The sequence below is a fragment of the Eurosta solidaginis genome, chromosome 2, assembly GCF_040869045.1.
Source record: "Eurosta solidaginis isolate ZX-2024a chromosome 2, ASM4086904v1, whole genome shotgun sequence".
NCBI classification, from domain to species: domain Eukaryota; kingdom Metazoa; phylum Arthropoda; class Insecta; order Diptera; family Tephritidae; genus Eurosta; species Eurosta solidaginis.
In genome coordinates this window covers 267845550-267868546 of record NC_090320.1, presented here as the reverse complement: position 1 = coordinate 267868546, position 22997 = coordinate 267845550, and the positions used below count along the sequence as shown (strand labels likewise).

Sequence of the window (22997 nt, the reverse complement as noted above, 5' to 3'; positions counted from 1 at the left end):
CAAAAGTTGACCGTATGGGATCTTTTATTTTTAAAAAATATGTTTTTAAATGTACTTTTCGGAAAAAATACAAAAAAATTTTTAAAGTTTTTTTTTTTGTAATTTTTTCAGTTTTTCGAGATTTTTCGAATTTCGCCCTTTTTTCTCATAAAAAACTTCAATCAATTCTCAATCATCCCCACTAATCCCGGAGTGGGCCGAGAATTTTTTTGTTTTTATTTAATTGAAAAAAAAAACTTTAAAATTTTTTTTGTATTTTTTCCAAAAAGTACATTTAAAAACATATTAAAAAAAAAAAAAAATGATCCCAAACGGTCAATTTTTGAAACAAATTATTTTGAGTTGGAAAACGGTGTTTTTTTCAAAATGCTATAACTTTTTCAAAAATTGACCGTTTGGGATCATTTTTTTTTTAAATATGTTTTTAAATGTACTTTTGGGAAAAAATACAAAAAAAATTTTAAAGTTTTTTTTTCAATTAAATAAAAAAAATTCTCGGCGCACTCCGGGATTAGTGGGGATGATTGCAGATTTGCTTGAAGTTTTTTATGAGAAAAAAAGGGCGAAATTCGAAAAATCTCGAAAAACTGAAAAATTACAAAAAAAAAACTTTTTTTTGAATTTTTTCCGAAAAGTACATTTAAAAAAATTAAAAAAAAGATCCCAAACGGTCAATTTTTGAAAAAGTTATAGCATTTTGAAAACAAAAACGGTGTTTTTTTTAGAATTCATAACTTTTTTTGAGTTGGATGAAAAAATTTGAAAAACTTCTGAAGAACGTCTTTCGTAAGCTAAAAAAAGAAGAAAAACTTTCAGCCAATCTAAAGGTGTCGGGTTCAAAATTGGTCGAAATGGGATGTGTACTGGATATGTACCCTCCGACTCTTATTTGCCATTTCCTTTGTTATTATTCATATTAGGTTATACAATTTCATATTTACATTAAAATCACACACTGATTGCATGCTAATTTTTAAATAATAGGCCAGTTATTGATATTTTTGTTTACATATTAAAATTTCTAATTTGTTTATCATTCAACACAGAGCTTTTTGAAGAGAAGTTGATTGAGTGCCTGAAAACAACACTAATCAATTAATCATATTGAAATAAACTCATTAAGTGCATATTGTTGTAGAAATGAAGCGCTTATTAAGTCAAATGATTAGATAAAATAGAAATGAATTACTGCCACATAAAAGGCGTTCGACCACAATACATAAATGCTGCCATTTATTTCATAAAATTTTGTTAATGTAATTCTTATGCAGACAAATATCTAAAACGTTTTCGAAAAAAAATGGAAAATGCGAAATAATTTTACGAAAATTACGAACTTTTTATATAAAGTTTTCTGAATTTGTTCGAGTCTGCTGTTCGTTACTCACTCAATTTTAGTCTAATAAAGTACAAGTTAAAGGTCTCTCAAAATTCACATTAGTTTTTGATATTATTTTTCTGAAGGTTGTTCCAGATTTTCCTCTATATCAATAAAATAATTAAGATACAAGTAGAAATAGATGTTGTTGCTGTTGTTGTACTAACGATAAAGACCCCGAAGGCTTTGGGGAGTGTTATCGATGTTGATCGTCCTTTGCTGGATATAGATCCGGTACGTTCCGGTAACAAAGCACCATTAAGGTATTAGCCCGACCATCTCGGGAACGATTTATATGACCACATTAAACCTTCTAGGCCATCCCGTTCTACCCACACTCTAGCTCCATGAGGAACTTGGGGTCGCCAGAGCTTCGGCTGTTAATGAAACAGGATTCGCCACGGGTAGGTGAGGTTAACAATTGGGTTGGAGAAGCTATATATTGCGCTGGCAACGCCTTGAGAGGGTTGCGCTACACAACCCCTTGAATCAATTTTGTATTTTAATCGCCTCTTACGACAGGCATACCTACCGCGGGTATATTCTAATCCCCCTAACCCGCTGAGGGGAGTAGCAACAGATGCAGGAGTCATTCGCGTTTTAGCATTTGCCACAATTGAAAATGGGAAGTCGAATATGAGACATGAAAAGCATATCGACTGCTGTGTGGAATGTTATCCTATCTCTGCAGAATTCGGTTGAAGAGCGCCCAATTTCAGAAATTTTTACATTAACGCCCTACCTAATGTCAAAATGTATTGAATTTGTACTCAGATAAGGCGTTTTTGAAACAAATTCTAAGAAAGGCAGGGCGCTCTTGAATAGGCAACGAAGATAGTGGGATATTCCACTCAGCAATCGATATAAAAAAAAAAAAAATAAATGTAATGCGCGATAACCTCCGAAGAGATCTAAGACCGAGCTTCTCTTCCAATTTGCGTCCTGCTCCTCTTGATTTTCCCTACAAATTGGCCGGACGGGACCTACATGATTTTATGCCGACTCCGAACGGCATCTGCAAGGCAGATGAGTTTTCACTGAGAGCTTTTCATGGCAGAAATACACCCAGAGCGCTTTGCCAAACACTGCCGAGAGGCGACCCCGCTTAGAAACATTTTCTTCTAATTGAAAAACCTTATTTCTAAAATTTTTGATGTTGCTTTGCCCGGGGTTTGAACCCAGGGCATCCGGTGTGGTAGGCGGAGCACGCTACCATCACACCACGGTAGCCGTAATACACTTTATTGAAAGTGAAATAGTTTCCACAAAAAAAAAAAATAATAAAATAAAAATAAAATAAAAACAGTACTGTGAAATTAACATTTAAATTGGAAACTAGATTGCTCCGCCCGCGAAAAAGTTTTTTTTCAAGTTCCATCGCAAAAACATGCCTATGTTACTTCCAGAAACGCCTAGAATCACTATACAAAATTTCATGGCATTCCATGAAATTTCACAGTGAGTATTGAAACATTTAAAAAAATGTAAGGCGCGATAACCTCCGAAGAGATTTTAGGTCGAGCTTATCTTCCAATTTGCGTCGTGCTTGATTTTTTCCTACAAATTGGCGGGACGGCATGTGCAAGGCAGAAGAGTTTTCACTGAGAGCTTTTCATGGCAGAAATACACCCGGAGCGCTTGCCAAACACTGCCGAGGGGCGACCCCGCTTAGAAAAATTTTCTTCTTATTGAAAAAACTTGTTTATAAAATTTTTATGTTGCTTTGTGCGGGGCATGAACCCATGATCGTTGGTGTGGATGGCAGCAAGGAAATTAAAAATTAACGTTTTGTCATTTTTTTATTGTAAATTTTAATTCGCATAAAAAATATGTTGTTTCAAAATAAACCATGTTTTTTTCCGTCAACTTCACATTATTATTGCAGCTGTAGAAATTTCTTTGTAGCAACAAATAAATTCTTGGCATTTGGTAAGTTTTAGCTTGTCTTGGCAAACAGAGTGGTTTCTTCGTGTTTACCCGGGCTATGTGTTTCAAAAAACTGATCTTTACATTTTCATTGAACACCTCTAAAATAAAAATTTGTATACTCACGATATTAAAAATTTGAAGTCTTACCTGAAAAGATGGAAAGAAAATTTAAATTAGTAATCGGAAGTAGTTTCATGACTATATTTCTTAAAAGAAAAATAATTAAAAATTTCATAAAAAAATATGACCGGACTATAGACCAAAAAAAGAGTACCCAGCAAACATTAAGAATGGGTTGGGATATTGGAAAGCCTTGTTTGAAAGTATTATATTTGGAAGGAAACCCCTCAAAGATAGGGCATACCGACGTAAGCGCTAGTCGATGGCATACGAAGGCTCGACCACTAACCGATGTTAACCGCGGAGGCAAACAAAAAAGCGCGAACTTATATACATACATTGTTAATATGCGGATAGTTAGAAAATGATTAAGCCATGAGAAAAAATTAATTCATACCTATTTTCAAAGGGAAAAGCAAGAAATGTTATGATTGTATTCAATTTAATTTTGAACAAAAATTTTTCCAGAATTAAATATGTATATCTGTTCTGAGGTTGCTTAGTTTTCTGAACATTCTGAACAGCTTTTCATCATCCCGGCGTCTTAATTTTTTTGGGGCCAATATTTTTCACATATTTCGGAATCATATCAGGTTCCTAAATCTTCCGAGAATGTTTAAGGTATAGTGATTCAGAAAGTTACAACAAGCTGAAAATCAATAATACTGTTTGAAATATAATTTTACATAAAATTTAGAAACTCCTCAGCATTCCTGTGTATGGAAAAAATTTTATTGAAGGTCAAGGGTAAAAAAAACTGAGTTCTCGCGAATTTAAGCAAAAAGGTATGTTTTATCATAAAAATATATATACTTAAAATATAATATAGGAATATCAGTTAAAATGAAATCCAGTCCCTTCATTTATACACCAATGTAACCCCGAGACAACAGCTGAGTTTGTTTTTAACATATATATACATATACACTTAAACTTTATATAGATCGCTAAGTGTGTAACTTTATCTAAACTTATGAAATAGATGCGCAGAAAATTAGTACTGCTAAATTTCAGTATGCATTATACTCAGTTGCAACTGAAATGTGTCTCTTCATATTATCTGTACACTTCAGATCATATTTTCCACTTCTATGACCAAAAAGGGTGTGTGTCCACTATTCATCGCAACCGATTCAGCTATAGATTATTCACTTTGACCAACAGAAGTGCGTGTCTCCGCTATTCAGTATAACCCACTTTGTAGGGAGTAAATCTGGAGACATTGGTGCTTTATCGGTAACCGTATCGGTAACCTTATAACAGCTGATTCGACCAACCTTATGGGAATCAATGCAATCGATTATTGGTGCCGCTAAGGTCGTAACCGTATCGTAGCCAACCAATTGGTTTTTGCTTTACCGTCGTAACGATAAACAGCTGATTACGTTAGGGATACGACTACAGCGATACGACAAACGGCACCAATGACTCCCGCTTTATTTACTACTGCCGCGATTCTTCAATAATTGCCGCTAGATGGGTCTGCTGAATACTATCTAAGTGATGATAAGCGTTTTTTACCCGCAAATGTAGATGTATACACATTTTTATCATAAAACATAAACAACTAGTTTTTTATGTTTAGACTTTGAACAAAATGTTTTCCATACCCAGTAATGGTGATTGACCGGATTAATATTCTAAAATAGTTGTTTTCAATTGATTTCAAAAAGCTTTGCGCTTGGCGCATTAGTAAATATTATAAGAAGTTCGAAAACAAATTTCTGATTTGAATACTTTAAGTTTTGCGTACAAGAAAGAAAAGAATGAGAAACATCTCAACTTTAAGACGTATTTTGAAGCGTTGTGTACACTTGTGTACCTAATAAAACCACATTTCCTTATTCATTGAAAAGCCAAGTTTATCATTTACTTTTACATGATAACTGTTAAATTTTTCACTTTTACGCCTAAAACTCTTAACTTTCTATATTTGCAGCTGAACCCAGTTTTTCGTTTCGCTGACCAACTAAATCAAAAAAAAAATTCCATCGCCAAAAAATAAAACAATAAATTTAAAAGTATTTTAAATTTAACTAAAATTTACAAAACATTCTAAAAAAAACGCATTCATGCCCATACAAGCATATTTCTTGTTCAATATGCGCAAATGCAATTAATTAACGTAAACTCAAATTTGATCAAAAGCGTAGCACGTCATTAACGATAAACAAAGTTTAAATAAATTTGGCAGATATCCAGATAATTCTACACCATCGATTGCATTGGGCGGCATTGAATGAGCTGCTTATAAGTTGACGGCCGACAAACCAGTGTGAACATTAGCAAACAATGCAATTTTATTTTTGTTTTTAAATGCGATATGCAATGTAATGTAAATTAATTTGGTTAGCAATAAGTATATGCAAATAACCACAACAAGTACGACGATAGCGTATAGAAAAGCCGCAATATTTGCATGTACAGATGCGGACAAATAAATAGATGCAAGGCGATAGATGCAGAAGAGAGCTAAAGCAGGATGAAAATTTTGGTAAGGTAGGATAGGAAGTAACAAATGAGGAAAACGGGAGAAAAAAGGAGGTACGAAGGGAAATTTTTTCAAAATAGGAGGAAAATATTGTTTACTCCCTTTTAGGAAAAAGGCAACCCTCTATATCTTCGAAAATATTTTAAGTGAATATCCAAAACTGTATACAGTTAAGAGTGAAAAGTAGGAGGGGGAGAGAAATAAGTACGGAGAAGGTGGAGCAAAATGGGACAAGGAAAAGGAAAACGAAACACAAAAGAACATGAAAAGAAACAAAAAATAGAAGACAGGATTGAAACAAGGCAGCGAACGGTTATGGATAGAAGGAATGGAAAATTGAGAGTACAAAAAGAGGATGTTGGGAGGCGGAAAACGAAACAAAGAGGGGTGACAAGGAAGAGGGGAAGAAAAATGGAGATGAATCAGAAGAGAAGTGGAAAGTTAAGGAGTAGTTAAAGACGTAAAGAAAAGTAATAAGAGAGGAACGAAAGAAACGAAAAAGGTGAATGAAGACTGAGAGAGAACATAGAAAGAGGGCTACGGAAAATTAGAAGAAAAATAGCGGGAGTAGTGAGAGTAAAGCAAGAATAAAGGTAAAGAGAAGGAAGTTGCAGATAGATTGAAATCAGCAGAGGCAAATATTTGGAGTGGCTCAAATAACTTTGAAAGTATTCCTACATAAGACCAAAATACCGAGAAGGGTGATAGGGGATTGCTATATAAATAAATGTAAGGCGTGATAGCCTCCGAAGGGGATTTAAGCCGAGATTCTCTTTCAATTTGCGTCGTGCCTTATTTAATTTGCCTTACAAATTGGCCGTACGTCTTATTATTTATACAAACAAATGACTGATTCTGAAGTTTTTGACTTGTACATATATCATACGTGACACCAGCCCTTCGAGAAGGGCAGACTTGCCTTGGAACGACCAAGCGTGAGGAGAGGTCGCATCCTGCAAGAGGTCTCCAGCGGGATCCGAGCACAATACAACTGTCAACTTAATGTTGAATTTATTAAATATGAACTCTGACAACTGGCAATTCAGATTTTTTTTACAAATTTTAAATTAACTCCATACTTGAATATTGTGTGCCCAAAACTGCGCCCTGTAGGAGCATCAACACCTTAATCTTTTCGGGAGAGGAAATAATAGTTGGTAGCACGTAATGTAGTTTCATTGAACACTCGCAGTTTGTAATTTATACAAAAAAAAAAAAAAAAATTACTGATTCTGAGGCTTTTGACTTCATCAGGGGCAGATGCCTTGGGTTGGGACCGACCAAGCGTGAGGAGAGATCGCATCCTGCTAGAGGTCCCAGCGGCGCTACGAGCACAACACAACTGTCAATTTAATGCTGAATTTATGAAATATGAACTCTGACAACTGGCAATTCCGTTTTTTTTTACAAATTTTAAATGACCCCCATACTTGAATATTGTGTGCCCAAAACTGCTCCCTGTACGAGTTACAATACCTTTATATTTTCGAGAGAGGAAAGAATAGTTGTTGGATCGCAATATATTTTCATTGTGCACTCGCAATCTGGCTCTTGTACCAATGGGCCTCGAGTGTGGTATGCAAACTTCGGGCAGGCGCTATCTCTTGCAGTGAAAGGGAATCTTTTTGGCCAAAATTGGATTGCAGATGATCTGCCGCCTTTAATTCATCCTCGATGATTGCGGTTCTGATGGGTTTCTGTCGGGAGCACATAAGGTATGTTTCGATTTATTTTAAAACCAATCCTGATCCTGCTGTATGGAGCATGATATTCAAGTTCGGACTTCACTATATTCGAAACATATGCTTTACATTAGATGGTACCAGAACGGATCCTCAAGTAGTCCAAGTGAGCTTTTCCTACTGCATATCTATCACTGAACGTAACCCAACCCAAGTGAAAAAAGTAACTAAAGATCAAAATATTTCTTGTTCCCAATTTCCGGTTTGACGCTGTTTGTTAGTGTAAATGCAGAAGAGTGTACAAAAGCGGAAGCAAATTGCATGAAATGTCAATTTCTTATTTTTATATAACAACGACAAGAGCAATGAAATTCCTCTTTAGCTTTGGTTACGCTTCAAATTGAATTCCTACATTTTATTGTTGTTAGTGTTGTTGTAGCTGCTGTTGCATTTATGCACTGTTAAGCTCGTCATTAAATTGCCGCTGTTAATTGAGTGGCAATGATTGACTGTCGTACAGTGCTGAATGGCAGGCGTTGCAACCAAACACACCAACGCCCCTTGACGACAGCAACAAATTCACGCAGACACACAAACAACTTTAGCCTTGCGCATGCTAGTGACGCTAAATAATTGGTCGCTTAAGCAAATAGTGAAAGCAAGTATATAATGCACAATATGAATGTGCACCGTTATAAGGCTTTTCTAGCATATAAAGATGGGCCAAACGAGCAGGAAATTGTGCTCTTCGTTAGTCCGCCCACTTTTATGCCCAAACGAAGTCATATATTTGTCAACACCTTGCGCCATGCGGGCGGGCAATTTAATTTTGTATGCAGCTACAAAATTTTAACATTTTGGATTGTGTCACTTTAAAAGTTTTTATATTTTTTAATGAGATTTTTATACTATTTTTAGTTTCAAGGATGACAGTTGCCATTGCTAATTGAAATAAAATGCCGGAATTCATTTTAGTATATTAAATTTTATTTGTTCCTTATTTATTATTTATTTTTAAATTTTATGCAGTTTTTATATATTACATGCATAACAAGAACGACACTCAGGCGGACAAAAGTAGAATATAAATTTTTACAATGAGTCACTCTGAATGGCCGATAATACTGCCGCACAGATGTCTACGAATGCTAATTTGAGAATTATATTTGTATATTTGTTTCTCTTTTTTTCCAATGGCTAATTAGGTGGTTGGCTGGAAATGAAAATTCAAATATTAAAACATATTTCCTTTGAAGATGAATTGCTATTGCTTGGAAATTGTGCAATAGCACAACATCCGTACTGCTGCGATATAAGTGATACCGCCAGATCAGAACTGCGAACTTGCATTGGGTATAATACCACAGAAGATATTGAGTTATTGATGTAGGTCGCACATTCATCATACAATACAGTACAATGTGCTCGTATATGATAACTTAGAATGTTACGGTACGGTTGTTATGAAAACATAAAGATCTACAGCAACGAAGAGAAAAATAGCAGCGACATTTTTTTTATCTAATTTCGTCAGTTAAATTATTTTTTTTTTAATTTCGATATTTAAAAAAAAAACCTCTAATTTTGAAATTAAAACTATACAAAGAAGGCTCAAAAACAATTTGGAAAAAAATACGAGAAAACTTTACGAAAATTGAAAATAATCAAGAACAAGCAATCAATCAGCTGTTGGGATAACAACACCTGATATTGAATTTGCCTTGCATAAAACTTTGAAATTTTTGTGTTTTAAAAGAAAATGTGTTTAATATTTTGGTTTCATTTTGAGTTTGCCATCTTATTTTGACAATCCCTACTCCAGTGAAATGAAAAAAAAATGAGCTGATGAGATGAGCTACCATATAGTTGAGTCATGCGTAACTGACGTTTAAATCTACTCAATAAACACACTTTACAGGGTTGCATTTGCAGTTTGAAACAATTTATTACGCAATTTTTTTTAAATTGGCAATTTATTATATGATAAATTGCGTAATAAATTTCCCAAAAATAAATTGCCAATTTGGTGTGTGTTTGTAAATGGTATAAGGTCTCTCAAAATTGGCACAAATTTTCCCCCGAAGGTGTTTTCAAATTTCCTACTCTACCTATTACGATTCAAGTTCGACAGGGACAATGCTATTTCCGAGAGATTATCGATTGTGCTTTGAGTCACATCAATCGAGTTGATATGATCTGATCTTTTTTATAGTGTAGATGATTGAAGAAGCGCCACAGAAACTGTCGCTTTGCTGATTTTAACTTTTTGTAAGTAAGCCACGGTGAAATTAATTGCAAATGTGTATTACTATTTCCACATAGCATTTTATATCCGTCGTCATAAGCAATAATCGCCCAAGTCCCGTATAAAAAAGATTGGTTTCATTCCGTTTTAGTCAGTTCGTCGGAGTGGTCGTGCAGTGTCATCTTCGGCTCAACTGCAAGTTTTCGGGCTTTTTTTGGTTGAGCTGAAAATTTAAATTGGCCTCAAGGTTGGCTTTGTGCTTCCTGCTGGCGTTTTGGCGGAGTTGGGACATGCAGTGCTTCCCTGACCTGGAGTCAGGGTGGTAGTTTTGCAACCCCAACAGGAATCAGTGAATTTATAATTTATCGTATATTGAAGTTTAAAAACTGGTGTGGTGCCATTTAAAAACCAAATTAATATCAATTTTGTGCCTGGCGTGGTGCCATTTAAAACCCAAACAATGCCATTTTAAAAAATAACGCAATCTAAATATTATTTAATAACGGATCTATTGTGAATAACGCAGGAACATGTGAAATGAAACGACAATCTAGAAATACTATTTTGATTTAGTATCTGGCGCTATGGTCATAGTTAGAAACCTGCTAATAATCCCAAATCCCCCCAAAAAAATATTGGTTAGGATTAGAGGATTTTTTTGATTCTCTTGAGCTGTTAAATTAATCGGATGTTTCGTGCCCTTGACGTCTATGTATATACATATATTGAAACGAATCGATAACAAAACATCTTAGAAATCATGGAATACTTCACTATACGGAGAAAGCAATGCTAAAACAACAAATTTACAAAGAAATTATGATATTCAGGCCTGTTCTGAATTCCGACTCGTTTTGAAAAATAAAACGAGGCTGATTCCGAGTCGATTTGTTTTTGGTGTTCTCAAATCTGATTGAAACAAATCGATTCGAAGTCGATTTCGAATCGTTTTCATTTCGAGTCGATAATCAAGCGAAACAGCTGTTTTTTTATTTTGATTTTAGTTAAATTAAAATTGTACAAAAATTTGAACAAAATGCCACCACCAATGGTTTTCGGAAATGTAGAGGCAAGAAGACGTGCAATTGTGCATAAAAATCGCAAAAATCGATCGATCGAAATTGAGAACACGTCGGTTCCCTTTCGACCAGAATCGCTTTTTTAGCTTAGAAAATTTTTGATAGGAATTTTTTAATTTAGATTTGTTATACTAAATAAACAAATAGTCCAGCAAAAAGTTGTTGTAAATCCTCCAAATAAAATGAATAATTTAATAAACGTATTTGTTGGAAAAATAATGTAATTATCTGTGCTTAATAGGCTAATTACTTTCGATTTCGACTGCTCAGAGGCAAAGCTTTTCAAATCGACCAAGTCTGGTCGGAATCGATATTCAGAACACCAATCCATTTCGATTCCGAATAAATTGGTCGGAATCGAAATCCAGAACAGGCCCGATTATTTGATAAGAAATTGTAGATAACTACTATACTTGCTACTCATTCCTGAAATATTTAAATCAGCCAAAGCTGTTTGAATGGTTTGAGCAAACTATTTATCATTGAACTATGTTTAATAGTTATAGAAAACTATCTCAATATTATAAATCAAAAAATCAAAATCAGTTCATTGGATTTCAGCCGAACGCGCTAGCCAATTGCGCCACGGAGGCACTTGCAACTTTGCGTTCTTGAGGGCTGTTTCATAAAAACATATGCTGAGCAGGATATCAGCAAGTGATTATTGGGCAATCAGCTACCCAGCAACTATCAACCGAAGCAACAACATATAGAGTGTAGTATATAAATATGTTCATAATGGCAATCTAAAAGAAAAGATTAGAATATTTCTTAATTTTTGTTGCTGTTTTTGCAAAATACAGAACACTTGTTGATTAGTGGCGACACATTTTTTTTCCTTAACTTCTGATAGCACAGTTGAAAATATAATACAATGGCGAAAAAATTTGTTGTTATCAATCTTATCACTAAAGAAAAAACAGGTGATAGCTAGTGGTGGAATAACAGGAGCACAGAAAAATGGTAGAAGTAAGGCACAGCAAGTGAAAAAATGTTCATAATAAATATTAAATTTTAGTACAATAAATATTGATAAGCGTTAGCGAGCAATGCAGATGGGCAAGGGTGTGTGTGTGTATGTTTGCGTAATATGTATGCGAGTATATGGTGACAAGTGTGAAGCAATTTCATTATCTTGGGTGACTTTTTTTTGGTTTTTTTTTTTTCGAAATACACATCACAAACACTGTACATATCAATTCTTGTCATAGCTTCCAGCGTGGAAAAACGTTGTGCCTTGCTTTATCTGAGGCTACAAATATGATACAGGGCATATTGAACATAGAAATAATACAGAGCTGTTATAAATAAAATGAAAAATAAATATAAATTAGTGGGATATGCTATGGTCTGTACACAACAATAGCAAAAACAAGAAAAGCAATGCAGATCACATGAGCAATAGACGTATGTATGTATGTAAGTAGCAAGTATGTAAATCCATTTGCAGAACATAATACAAAAAAATAATTTCCATATACAACAAGAAGTATGTATATAAGGCTTTTCACGTCAAGTGTTCCCGCTCGAAAAAAGTATCTCCAAAATCTATCGAGGTTGGTAAAAACGTTGTCATTGTAAGCTATACAAAAAGAGTAACCGAAATGTGAACAGATTCCGATGATACACGGTGTCGAAAATTGGCTTTTTTCCTTGCGATTTTTTCAATAAATATTTAGACCATTAAACTTCATCATACAAAAAAAAAAACAAATTTGGATGATCCTTATACTTTGTTCAAACAGAAAAATAAATTGAGGCAATTTCGATTTAAATTGAGTGGTGTTCATACAACTCAATTTAGCTTACACAATAGTAAAATTTCATAGCTGGTTGGCTCATCTCTACAGCAACAACATACCTTTGTTCAAACTGTCAAAATGTGCGTGTTGGTATTAGGCGAATGGAATGGAATGAAAACATAAAACTTTGAAATTTTTGTCTGTTGTAAGAAATGTGTTCAATGATTTGGTTTAATTTTGAGTTTGCCATCTTCTTTTGAAAATCCCTACTCCAGTGAAATGAAAAAAATAAAATCAGCTGATGAGATGAGCCAACCATATAGTTGAGCCATGCGTAACTGACGTTTAAATCTACTCAATAAACACACTTTACAAGGTTGCATTTGCAGTTTGAAACAATTTATTACGCAATTTTTTTCAAACTGACAATTTATTATTACAATTTATTATATGATAAATTGCGTAAGAAATTGTCCAAATGGTATAAATTGCCAATTTTGTGTGTGTTTGTACCTAGTATTATAGTAGTTTTCTGTGCTTAAAAAAAAAAAAATTATAAAAAAAAATATGAAACATTTTTGTAATTTTTTTTCAGCTTTCTTAAATTTTGAAAGTTTTTGCAAAATGAGCCTGCTTCAATTTTTATTTTGTGTTGTTTACAATAACGCCAAATTATTCCCCTACAAAAATACATACATTGGTCACTTGAGGCAATGTAAATTTGTCTGCGTTTTTTCGCTGTAAAGCTACAGCTTCAAAGCAAAAAAAAAAAAAAAAAAAATATAAAAATTAACATTGCACTACAAAGTGGCCTGTACATTTTTAATAGGGAAATAAACACTCTTCATTTTAAAAAATACTAAAACAATAGAAGTAGGTTCGTATTGCAAAAAATTTAAACAAAACTAAAAATATTTCAATTAAAAGTTTTTTTCGCAATACCAAATTATTATTTTGTGCTCCAACCAGAGCCCATGTACTCCTTTCACCAATGGTAGCGCTTGCCGATGTATTATCATCAGCTGCTAACAGGAGAGTATCGAGGCGATGCTTTAAGATTTGTATTTTGTAAAATGTAATTTCTATAGAAGCAGATAGCAATTGGACGCACCAATATCCAAACAGGATGAAAATTGTATCTATAAACTAAAACAAACAATTTTCTAATAAATAATGGTTTTAGATTGCAAGTGTCCGGAAAACTCAGTATAAAAATTTCAAAATTTTTTTTTTCTACTTTACTTTATTTTAGACTATAAAAACTTTTCGGATCAATAGCCAATTCCTTAAAAATTTTGTATAGCTTTTGAATAACTAAAATTTCTTTTCATTTTTTGCTTGTATTTAAATTAAATTACATTTTTGAATGAATTTTTGAAGTGTTTAAAACCTATAAGAAATTAAATTATTTATGAAAATCTAAGACTTGTCAGCCTGAAGAAACCAGAAAAAGAAATTTGGTTTATCACGGGGCACAACCGAGGGGCAAAAAAGGGCTTTATGATATTTTATTTAAGATATGATTTAAAATATGTTTATTTTTGAGATTTTCGGTGTTCACAGTGATAACTTTTTTTTAAAAAATAACAATAATTATCATTGGAAAAAAATTATTGTTCTGGCCTTGAGCTCGATTCGAACCTTGAATGATTTATCAATAGGCCGATAAAAACAAAAACAATTGTTAATAAACCATGAGCACTTGGGAATGTCAAACAAAGTAATTGACAATAAACAAAAATCCAGCATTATCAGTGATTTGCACCAGATGGCGCAACACTGAATAAATATAGTTGGTAAAAAGGAATAGAAGTAGCAAATTTGCCAGTCAAACAAACCACCGCTGTATAGCTAAATGGTTAGCACAGCATGCCTAAAGCGTACTGATGATGAAGGCTTAGCACCCTTCGAAATGGATCTATCTGCGCAGCTATGGCAGGTTGTCTGAAAAATTTTCTACTTACTATTCCAAAAACAAAATACAATTTTTCAAATTTAGAAAAATTTAAAAATAACAATAATTATCATTAGAAAAAAATTATTGTTCTGGCCTTGAGCTCGATTCGAACCTTGAATGATTTATCAATAGGCCGATAAAAACAAAAACGTTTGTCTATAATTTGAGATACAAAATTTGGAAATTTGAATAAACATTTCTTAAATTTATAAAAAAAAAATCATTTGGCACCTTTTTGTGTAAGTTTTTAAAGGATTACAATTTTTTGTTATGAAATTTTTTCAAAACTTCTCGTTTTTGTGTGAAGCGGGGATTGCCCTTGTTGCTTTTAAATGTATGAAAACATTTATTTGAGGCAATTTTTAATTTATAACTTATTGAATAACACTGGATCACAAATTCCAATTTTTTTTTTTTTAAACGGTTATTCGTAAATATCTCAAAAACGTTACCAAGAATTAAGAATATCTCAAAAACGTTACCATAGAATTAAGAGTAACCTCAGGGGTGATTTTACATAGGAATTTCATAATGGCGTCTGGTGCATTTTGGCTGTAAATCAGTGTAATTTGGGAAAAATTTTTTTTCCTAACTTTGCCAAATACTTATTTGAAAGCTTCAACGAAAAGATGGTTTCTGAAATTTTTTTCTACTTTGGAAGATTTAAAACGTTTTCGATTTTACAATTATAAACTTGCTTAAGAATAAATCAATAAAAATAAATAAAAAACAAGTAAGGACGGGACTGTCTTCGGCTGTGCCGAAGGCTTCATACCTTTCATGAATGGGGCTGAACAATAGTCTTATCCCGTTCGTAATCTCCAAATAATCGGATGTATAAGATAAGAAATATATAGTGAACAGATGTACATACGTAAACGATTTTTAAGATAAATATAAAATAAAAAAACGGCAAAAAACCTTTCTATCTGAACGATCGGTTGTATGGGATATATACTATATATAGCTGCGATCAAAGTGATTTTTTCAGAAAATCTTCTATGATATATTAGAATATATATCACCGAGTTTCACCTTTTATATTGGAAACTAAGGGAGAAATGGCCAAAAATCTTTCTACCTGAACGATCGGTTGTATGGGATAGGTATATATGTACATATAGCTCCGATCAAAGTGATTTTTTCAGAAAATCTTTTATGTTATATTAAAATATATATCACCGAGTTTCACGTTTATACTTTCTTAATTAAGGGAGAAATGGCCAAAAATCTTTCTATCTGAACGATCGGTTGTATGGGATATAACTATATATAGCTCCGATCAAAGTGATTTTCTCAGGATATCTTCTATGATATATTAGAATATATATCACCGATTTTCACGTTTATACTTTCTAAATTGCGGCAGGAATGACCAAAATCGTCTTATCTGAACGATCGGTTGTATGTGAGATATATGTTATAGTGGTCCGATCCTACCGGATCCGACAAATGTCTAATATAATACAAAAATACATCCTTGTGCCAAATTTCATTGATATATCTCAAAATTTGAGGGACTAGTTTGCGTTCAAACAGACAGACGGACGGACGGATGGACAGACGGACATGGCTATATCAACTCAGTTCGTCGCCCTGATCAATTCGGTATACTTAATGGTGAGTCTATCTTCTATATTTCTCAACGTTACAAGCATCGGACCAAATTTAATATAACATGTCATGTTTATGAAAGGTATAATAAAAAAAGATACACACACCCATTCTTTTATATCAACTTTATTACTAATATTTCATGCTTAAATTTTCTGCAAACAGCTGTACAATACAAAAAAAAAAAAGAAGAAAAGCAATAACTAAATCGTTATTATGTATATGTACTTACCTAACAAAATCTTTGACAAAACAATAAACGGTAAATAGACCGCGATCGCTAAGTACAACATCGGGTTTTAAAACGGGCAAATAGCAAACATAATGACTGTTCCCTGCAGCGGAATTGCTGCCACTACTACTGCTGCCATTATGAACAGATTGTTGTTGTTGCCGCTCTGACCGTATACCCACTTCCGGTTGCTCTAGTAAAGCTGCAGCTGTTGGCAGCGACGTTGTTGCAATAACATTTCCTTCATCATTGGCTGTTGTTGTTGTATAATATTGTTGTTGCAGTTGCAATTGCGTTTGCGGCTGCGCAGAAAATTGATGGTTATGATGATTATGATTAATATGATTTGTGTGGTTGTGTGTTGTTGATGTTATTGTTGTTGCGGTTGCAGTTGTTGCATTAACCGCAGCAGCATTAGCTGCGCAAGCGCAAGTATTCATTTTGGCATGTTGTTTTTAAATGTTTGTTATTGTTGTTATAATTATTGTGTCTTACGCTGGTTGCGTGCTTATCGTTGGTTTAATAGTTGCAGCGCTTTTGGTAATTGTGTTGGTGTTGTCGTTGTCCAACTTTGTGACCATTGTGCGACAGCAACATTATTAAGGCGTGCATGTGTGCGTGTTTTTGTTTATTTTGTTGTTGTTGCTTTTGTATTCACTTACATAAGACTCATTGTAGATGTTTCATATCTTCTTTCATGTTTAATTTATACAGTTTTATTTTTATTAATTTTCTTTATATTTTTGTTTGTTTTCAGTCTGAATTTAGCTGTAAGTGTTTAGTTAAGCGTGAGATTTTTTTTTTTTAAGTTTACTTACATATGTACGTTTCATTAACAACATTTATGCAAACAACAGTAACTTTTTTTTTGCAAATTTAAAAGAACATAAATTTCAAATGCATTACGAAAATAAAATGTATTAACAAATATGTGCGTCAAATTTGATATAAACACAACAAACAAACTAGCAATACTTCAAGTGCGTGCTTACTCAGCTGAACCACTATTTAAACGAAGCAAGAAATAAATTTAGAAATTTTGCTTGAAATTTACTCAGATGAATAAGTAAGCGAATGAATTTTGCATTGAGAAGTTATAGTTCGATTCGTGAAGTATGAGAACATGGTTGCCTATGTGAAATTTAAAGCCAATTTCTATGGTAAAATTTCGAAATAAAAAACAATTAATTATTGCATTAGTTTTAATTACTTAAAGTAATTGAACACAAGATTCTAGGTAATTAACGAAACCAAATGAAAATAAAATTTAACTCCAACAAAAAATTCTACAAATAATTTTTGACTTATAGGACGATTCCCAGGTTCATTGGTATTTAAACATGGCAACCCCAAATACTGGACATTTTTTGTAAAACTTGGTGAAATACATTTTTTGTTTAGGATGCTCATTGCACAACGACTACCAGACTCGGTCGTCATTGACATGCTTAGATTTACCTGCTAAATATTAAAAGAATTTTAAGAGCTACTATTCCAGCATTCTCAAACTCATCCTCACCCTAATTATCACCCTCTCTCTAATTTTCAATTATGACTGACAATTACAGTTTTTAAACGAATTATGTTTTGATACTTTTAAATGATATGTGAAATGTTTTCTTAGGGTATTTCTTCTATACAAAAACCCAAACCTCGCCTATAGTATGATAATGAAAGGTATGAATACCACATTTGTTTTTGTTTTGCCCTGAAGAAAAAGCACAGATACAAATTCACACTTTGAATATAAAAAAAAATTTTCACAGCACTCCCATATGACCTGACATATAAATTGGATTCATATGAAAGTGCCTGAATTTCATATGACAGTGCAAAGGAAAAGCACTTCTATATGAATCCAAACACTTCGGTGTGATATTCAAATTTACACTAACAAAATGACAACAAACAATTTTTCTAAAATATTGTAGAGGAAAATTTTAATTTAAAATTTATTCATTATTATTAATAGGTCTGGAAGCACTGCAACCTTTCAGCCTAATTTTGTATCTGGAGGCTCTTGATGTATCTAAGTACCTCTTCAGGCTTTTTACTCCATATCACATAGGGATTAAGAGTCCCACCACCTAGATGGGATAGTCTCTGCCTAGCTAGAGTGACGCATTCGCAGAGAATGTGAACCGGCGTTTCACCATCCAGCTCACAGAAACAACAACCGCAGTGTCCCGTGTAGTACCCAGTAAGAGTTCTTAGCTTCTCCCTGCTTAGGTTAATGAGTTTGGCTGATACTTTCGTTGCCGGAAGTATAAACAGTTTGGCCTGCCTTTGCCCTGGGCAATCAATCCAGTGACGTCTGAATTGTTTAGTTTCCCAGTTACTTATAGTTTCCCTGGTGTGTCCTTTTGTCAGTCCACAAAAGGGCTCTGGACCATAGACCTTCATGTCACCGATGTCCGGGAACCGATCCCAACAAAACCTTGTTTTTGGCTCCCAGGGCATTAAGGATTTCAGTGCATTCATCCACTAGCTTAGATGTAACTGTGTAGGATTGCAAGGCACGCAGTGCCGCCTGGCTGTCCCACATAATGTAGATGCTCTTCGATGTTGAGCCTCTCCGCAGACATTCTCTACCACAGACCTCTATTGCATGAATTTCTGCCTGAAATATGGTGGGGTAACATCCCATTGGTATCGATTTTTTGAAGTTTGGCCCATAGATGTCAGCTCCCGTTCTTCCGGCATCGAATTTCGATCCATCCGTGTACCAGATCTCTGAGTCAGGGCCGTTATAAGGATTCCCTATTTCCCAGTGGGTCATGTCCACAATGGACACTTGAAAGTTCCGTGAGATTCTGAGCTTAGGGAACATTACGTCACGCAGTTGTAATGAGAGATTTCCTATGAATTTTCTTATTACTTTCATATGCCCTATCATATTTACTTCCGTCAACTCAGAAATATTTGGAAGTCTTAGTGCACCTAGTGTTGCCTCTTTCCCTATCCGTATAGGGAAGGGAGGTATTCCCACTAAAGCACTAAGTGCGTCAGCAGGGGCGGTTCTCATTGCACCCGTTATGCCAACACAAACTAATCGATGAAGTTTGCTTAGTTTAGCCGTTGCCTTTCTTTGCGTGGCCTTCTGCCACCAAACTAGAGAAGCATAGGTGACTATTGGCCTTACGACAGTATTAAATGTCCAATATACCATTTTTGAACAAATCCCCCATGTTTTGCCGTAGAGACGAGTACAGGCGAAGAAAGCTCTTGTTGCCATGTTTAGGATAGCATCCAAATGAGCATTCCACGTGAGGGTTCTATCCAGTGTGACCCCTAGAAGTGTATTGTAGAGAAAAATTTTAATTTAAAATTTATTCGTTAAGAGGACCATCAAAATTCTTTAAACATTAAAAAAAATTATTTATTTTATTTTTTTCAGTTTATTAAGTTTCAGTGTACATATAATTTTGCATATGTATTGTGATTTGCACTTCAATAAAAAATTTTTTGAACAGCCCTGCGCATAATTCTACTCGTTTTCTTAATTTTTCATTAAAGTCGACCCTATGCTAGATGCAAGCTCCGAAATATCTTATCTCAAGCTCGAAATGTCTTATCTCAGCAAGATTTTTAGGAACAACCAATCTAAGAACCTGTCTGGTGAATGTGTCAACTTCTTCAAAGCTTCCCCCTTCAAGCCTGCAGCGGAGATTGCGTAATCTTCCGACTATAGGACACATTTTATGATCCGCCCGAAAAACATAAGAAGCATTTTTATCATATTAAGTAAATTAAACTATTCTAAAATAAAATTTGTAACTGAAGGAAAAAGTCTTAAAAACATTTCCGAAAAAATTCAGATTTATTTAGAGCTCTCTGAATTTTTTGAGTATGTAGATCTCAAAATTCGCATTTATTTTTGACAACTTTTCCGAAGGTGTTTTAGATTTTCATCCAACAAAATGTAAACCTTTTTTTTTTGTGGAAGAAAATCTGGCACACACTTGGAAAAAAATTCAGGAATCGATACGAGTTTTAAGGGAGGCTTGTACTTTCTTAGACTAAAATTGGTTAAGAAACAATTTTCAGAAAACTTAATAAAAAGACTGACATTTACGAAAAATTTCTGAAATTTTCGAAGACGTTTTTGAAAGTGGTTTGCGTTGTTACGGTTCCAAAATTCATGTAAGTTTTTTCTTAAACTATCAAAAGTAGAAAAAAGAAGATTTTAATTGACGGAATTTGATTAAATATGCCATTGCTATTTTCATGTTCGCTGCTGTAAGCATAGTCAAATATTATTTTAAAAAATTTGCCTTTAAAAGCGATTTTGCTAAATTTTTCATATAACTAGAGGGAATTACAATGCGCGGTATTGTTTAGAAATCCCAGGATTATGGGATCTGAACCTCGAACTCTTGTCCTCATCCCATTTTGAATCTATTTATTATGTGTCACCCTGCCTCTGGCTGCACACAAAAACAGCAGCAGCTTAGGATCCCCACCCCACGCCTTGGAAAGGGTTATGTCTAGCATGAACATTTGAATTCTAAGAACAACTTAACTCTTCAGCAATTTTAGCAATGTTATCGCTAGGCTAGGAGCCCAAGTTTTTGAGTTTAAAATCGCGATTACTCACGATGGAGATATAATGAACTCCAATTCAAATTACTGCAAGTAACGAATATAAGGAAATGTTGTTGTTGTAGCAATAAGGTTGTTCAACGAAGGCTTTGGGGAGTGTTATCGATGTGATGGCCCTTTGCCGGATACACACCGGTACGCTCCAGTAACACAGCACCATTAAGGTGCTACCCCGACCATCTCGGGAACGATTTATATTAAACCTTCAGGCCATTCCTCCCTCCCAACCCCAAGTTCAAACACTGTACATAGTATATACAGTAAACATTCTGTTGCCGATGAGGATAACCTAGTTCTGGTCCAAAACAAAAATAACCAATAAATCCAAGCCTTTTTTCTATTCAACGTTGTGCGGCAGCTGGCAAACGCATGTATGTAATTAAAAATAAAGAAGTGGGAAAACAACGAATTGATATTTGCATAGTGTTGACATTTTAACAAAGACAACGAGACTACAACATTTCATAATATTCTTTTCTACACAATATGACAATCGAACAATTTGATCAGCAGTCAGTCAGTCAGTGCAAATTAATTCTGATATGGAAAAATATAGTAAACAAAACATTTTCACGCATGAACTTATAACAAAGGGCAACAAAAGGCGTACGAGCGAAATGAAGAAAACTAGTTGTTGTAACGCAAACAAAGAAAAACTTTTATCAAGAAAATGATATTTCAAAGAAAAATTCAGAACAAATGACACTTGATGTTGCTTTGTTCATGAATTATAGTACAGGCACATTTCAAGTTAACGATAGAAAAACACTTTAGTGATGCAAACTGAATAAATTTTGTTGTTATTTTGTTATAACTGATAATAATCACTGACAATTGTCACAATAGTATCATTGCTCGTAGAAGTATTGCTCTTAGTCCCGGCTTTTCAGCTGTTAGCTAAGCTAAGCTTAAACTCTAGTCATATTTAAACTCCAGTTAAACTACTGAGCAGTTTTTCAGTCACACTTTAAGGTTGTGTTTGAGGTAGGCTTTATTGTACGGCAACATTGGTTTTTTATTATCTAGATAATTTGTAGATACGACAGCAACTGAATTTTCCTTACCAACAAACATTTAAAAGATATTTCTTAAGCGAAATATATATCTAGTTCCGGAGGTAATATCCAACATCATTATCTAGCAATTCTTAAACCAGATAGTTCTCAAGTTGATATCCAACTTCATTCTCCAATCACTATCCAACCTTTGAGAAATTTGTTAAAATTTATAGGTCTCGAGTTGACCTCCATCATCAATAGCATTTTCAAATTATTATCCAACCTTTGGGAGATTTTGAGAAATTTACAGTTCTCAAATGAATATTAAACACGTTGCTCCAGTTGAGGTGAAGTTGAAAAAAATCTGCAAGGTCCTACCACCAAAGCAAACAGCTATATATTGTGAGAAATAAACACCTGTATAATAGCAGTAATGAAGCGTTATTTATCAAAAATAAATCATGTACATATATTTTATTTTATTATCGTGAAAATACTGTAGTATTGGAATCTTACACGTGAGTCCAGTCAAAGAACCACAAGTTGGGAACTATAATTTTTAAACTTAAGTAATAGCATTTTCCGCTTTATAAAAAAATTCCCTCTTTTGCTGAGCACACTATGATTCTCAAGTTGAGTCACTGTTTCGTAACAACTCTTGAGATGTTAGAGGTATGCTAGTTATCAACATGAGCTCTAATGGTACTCAAGCCCAAATGCTTGTTGGGTTTATTCGACGCCATTTCAAACGAACGCAAATCACCGATGGGTTAACTAGAGTTTAAACCTGCCAGATCGGCCGCTTAAGCTCAGCTTAAACTTCAGTTAAAGTAGACTGAAAAACTGCAGAGTAAGTTGAAGCGTAGTTTAACTGACAAACTGAGTTGAACTTGTACTGAAAAACCGGGCCTTATAAGAACAAAAATTC

General features: G+C 34.0%; 2 protein-coding genes across 15 annotated transcripts in view; both read right to left on the bottom strand.

The window, feature by feature from the left end:
- Positions 1-22997, bottom strand: part of bun (bunched) — a 594108-nt gene that overhangs the window by 263631 nt on the left and 307480 nt on the right. The window contains exon 5 of one of the 14 annotated variants that reach the window (XM_067767884.1): positions 3436-3454. The exons of the other annotated variants lie outside the window; for them this stretch is intronic. Within the exon in view, the coding sequence (XP_067623985.1) occupies positions 3451-3454 (4 nt within the window). The 3' untranslated portion in view covers positions 3436-3450. Of the gene's footprint in view, positions 1-3435; positions 3455-22997 lie in introns of those variants that run through there. 14 annotated transcript variants of the gene reach the window in all.
- LOC137240919 (transcription factor E2f1-like) overlaps positions 16466-22997 on the bottom strand; it is a 45327-nt gene continuing 38795 nt past the window's right edge. The window contains exon 3 of the mRNA XM_067767896.1: positions 16466-17237. Coding sequence (XP_067623997.1) covers positions 16466-16909 — 444 coding nt within the window. The 5' untranslated portion in view covers positions 16910-17237. The remainder of the gene's footprint in view (positions 17238-22997) is intronic.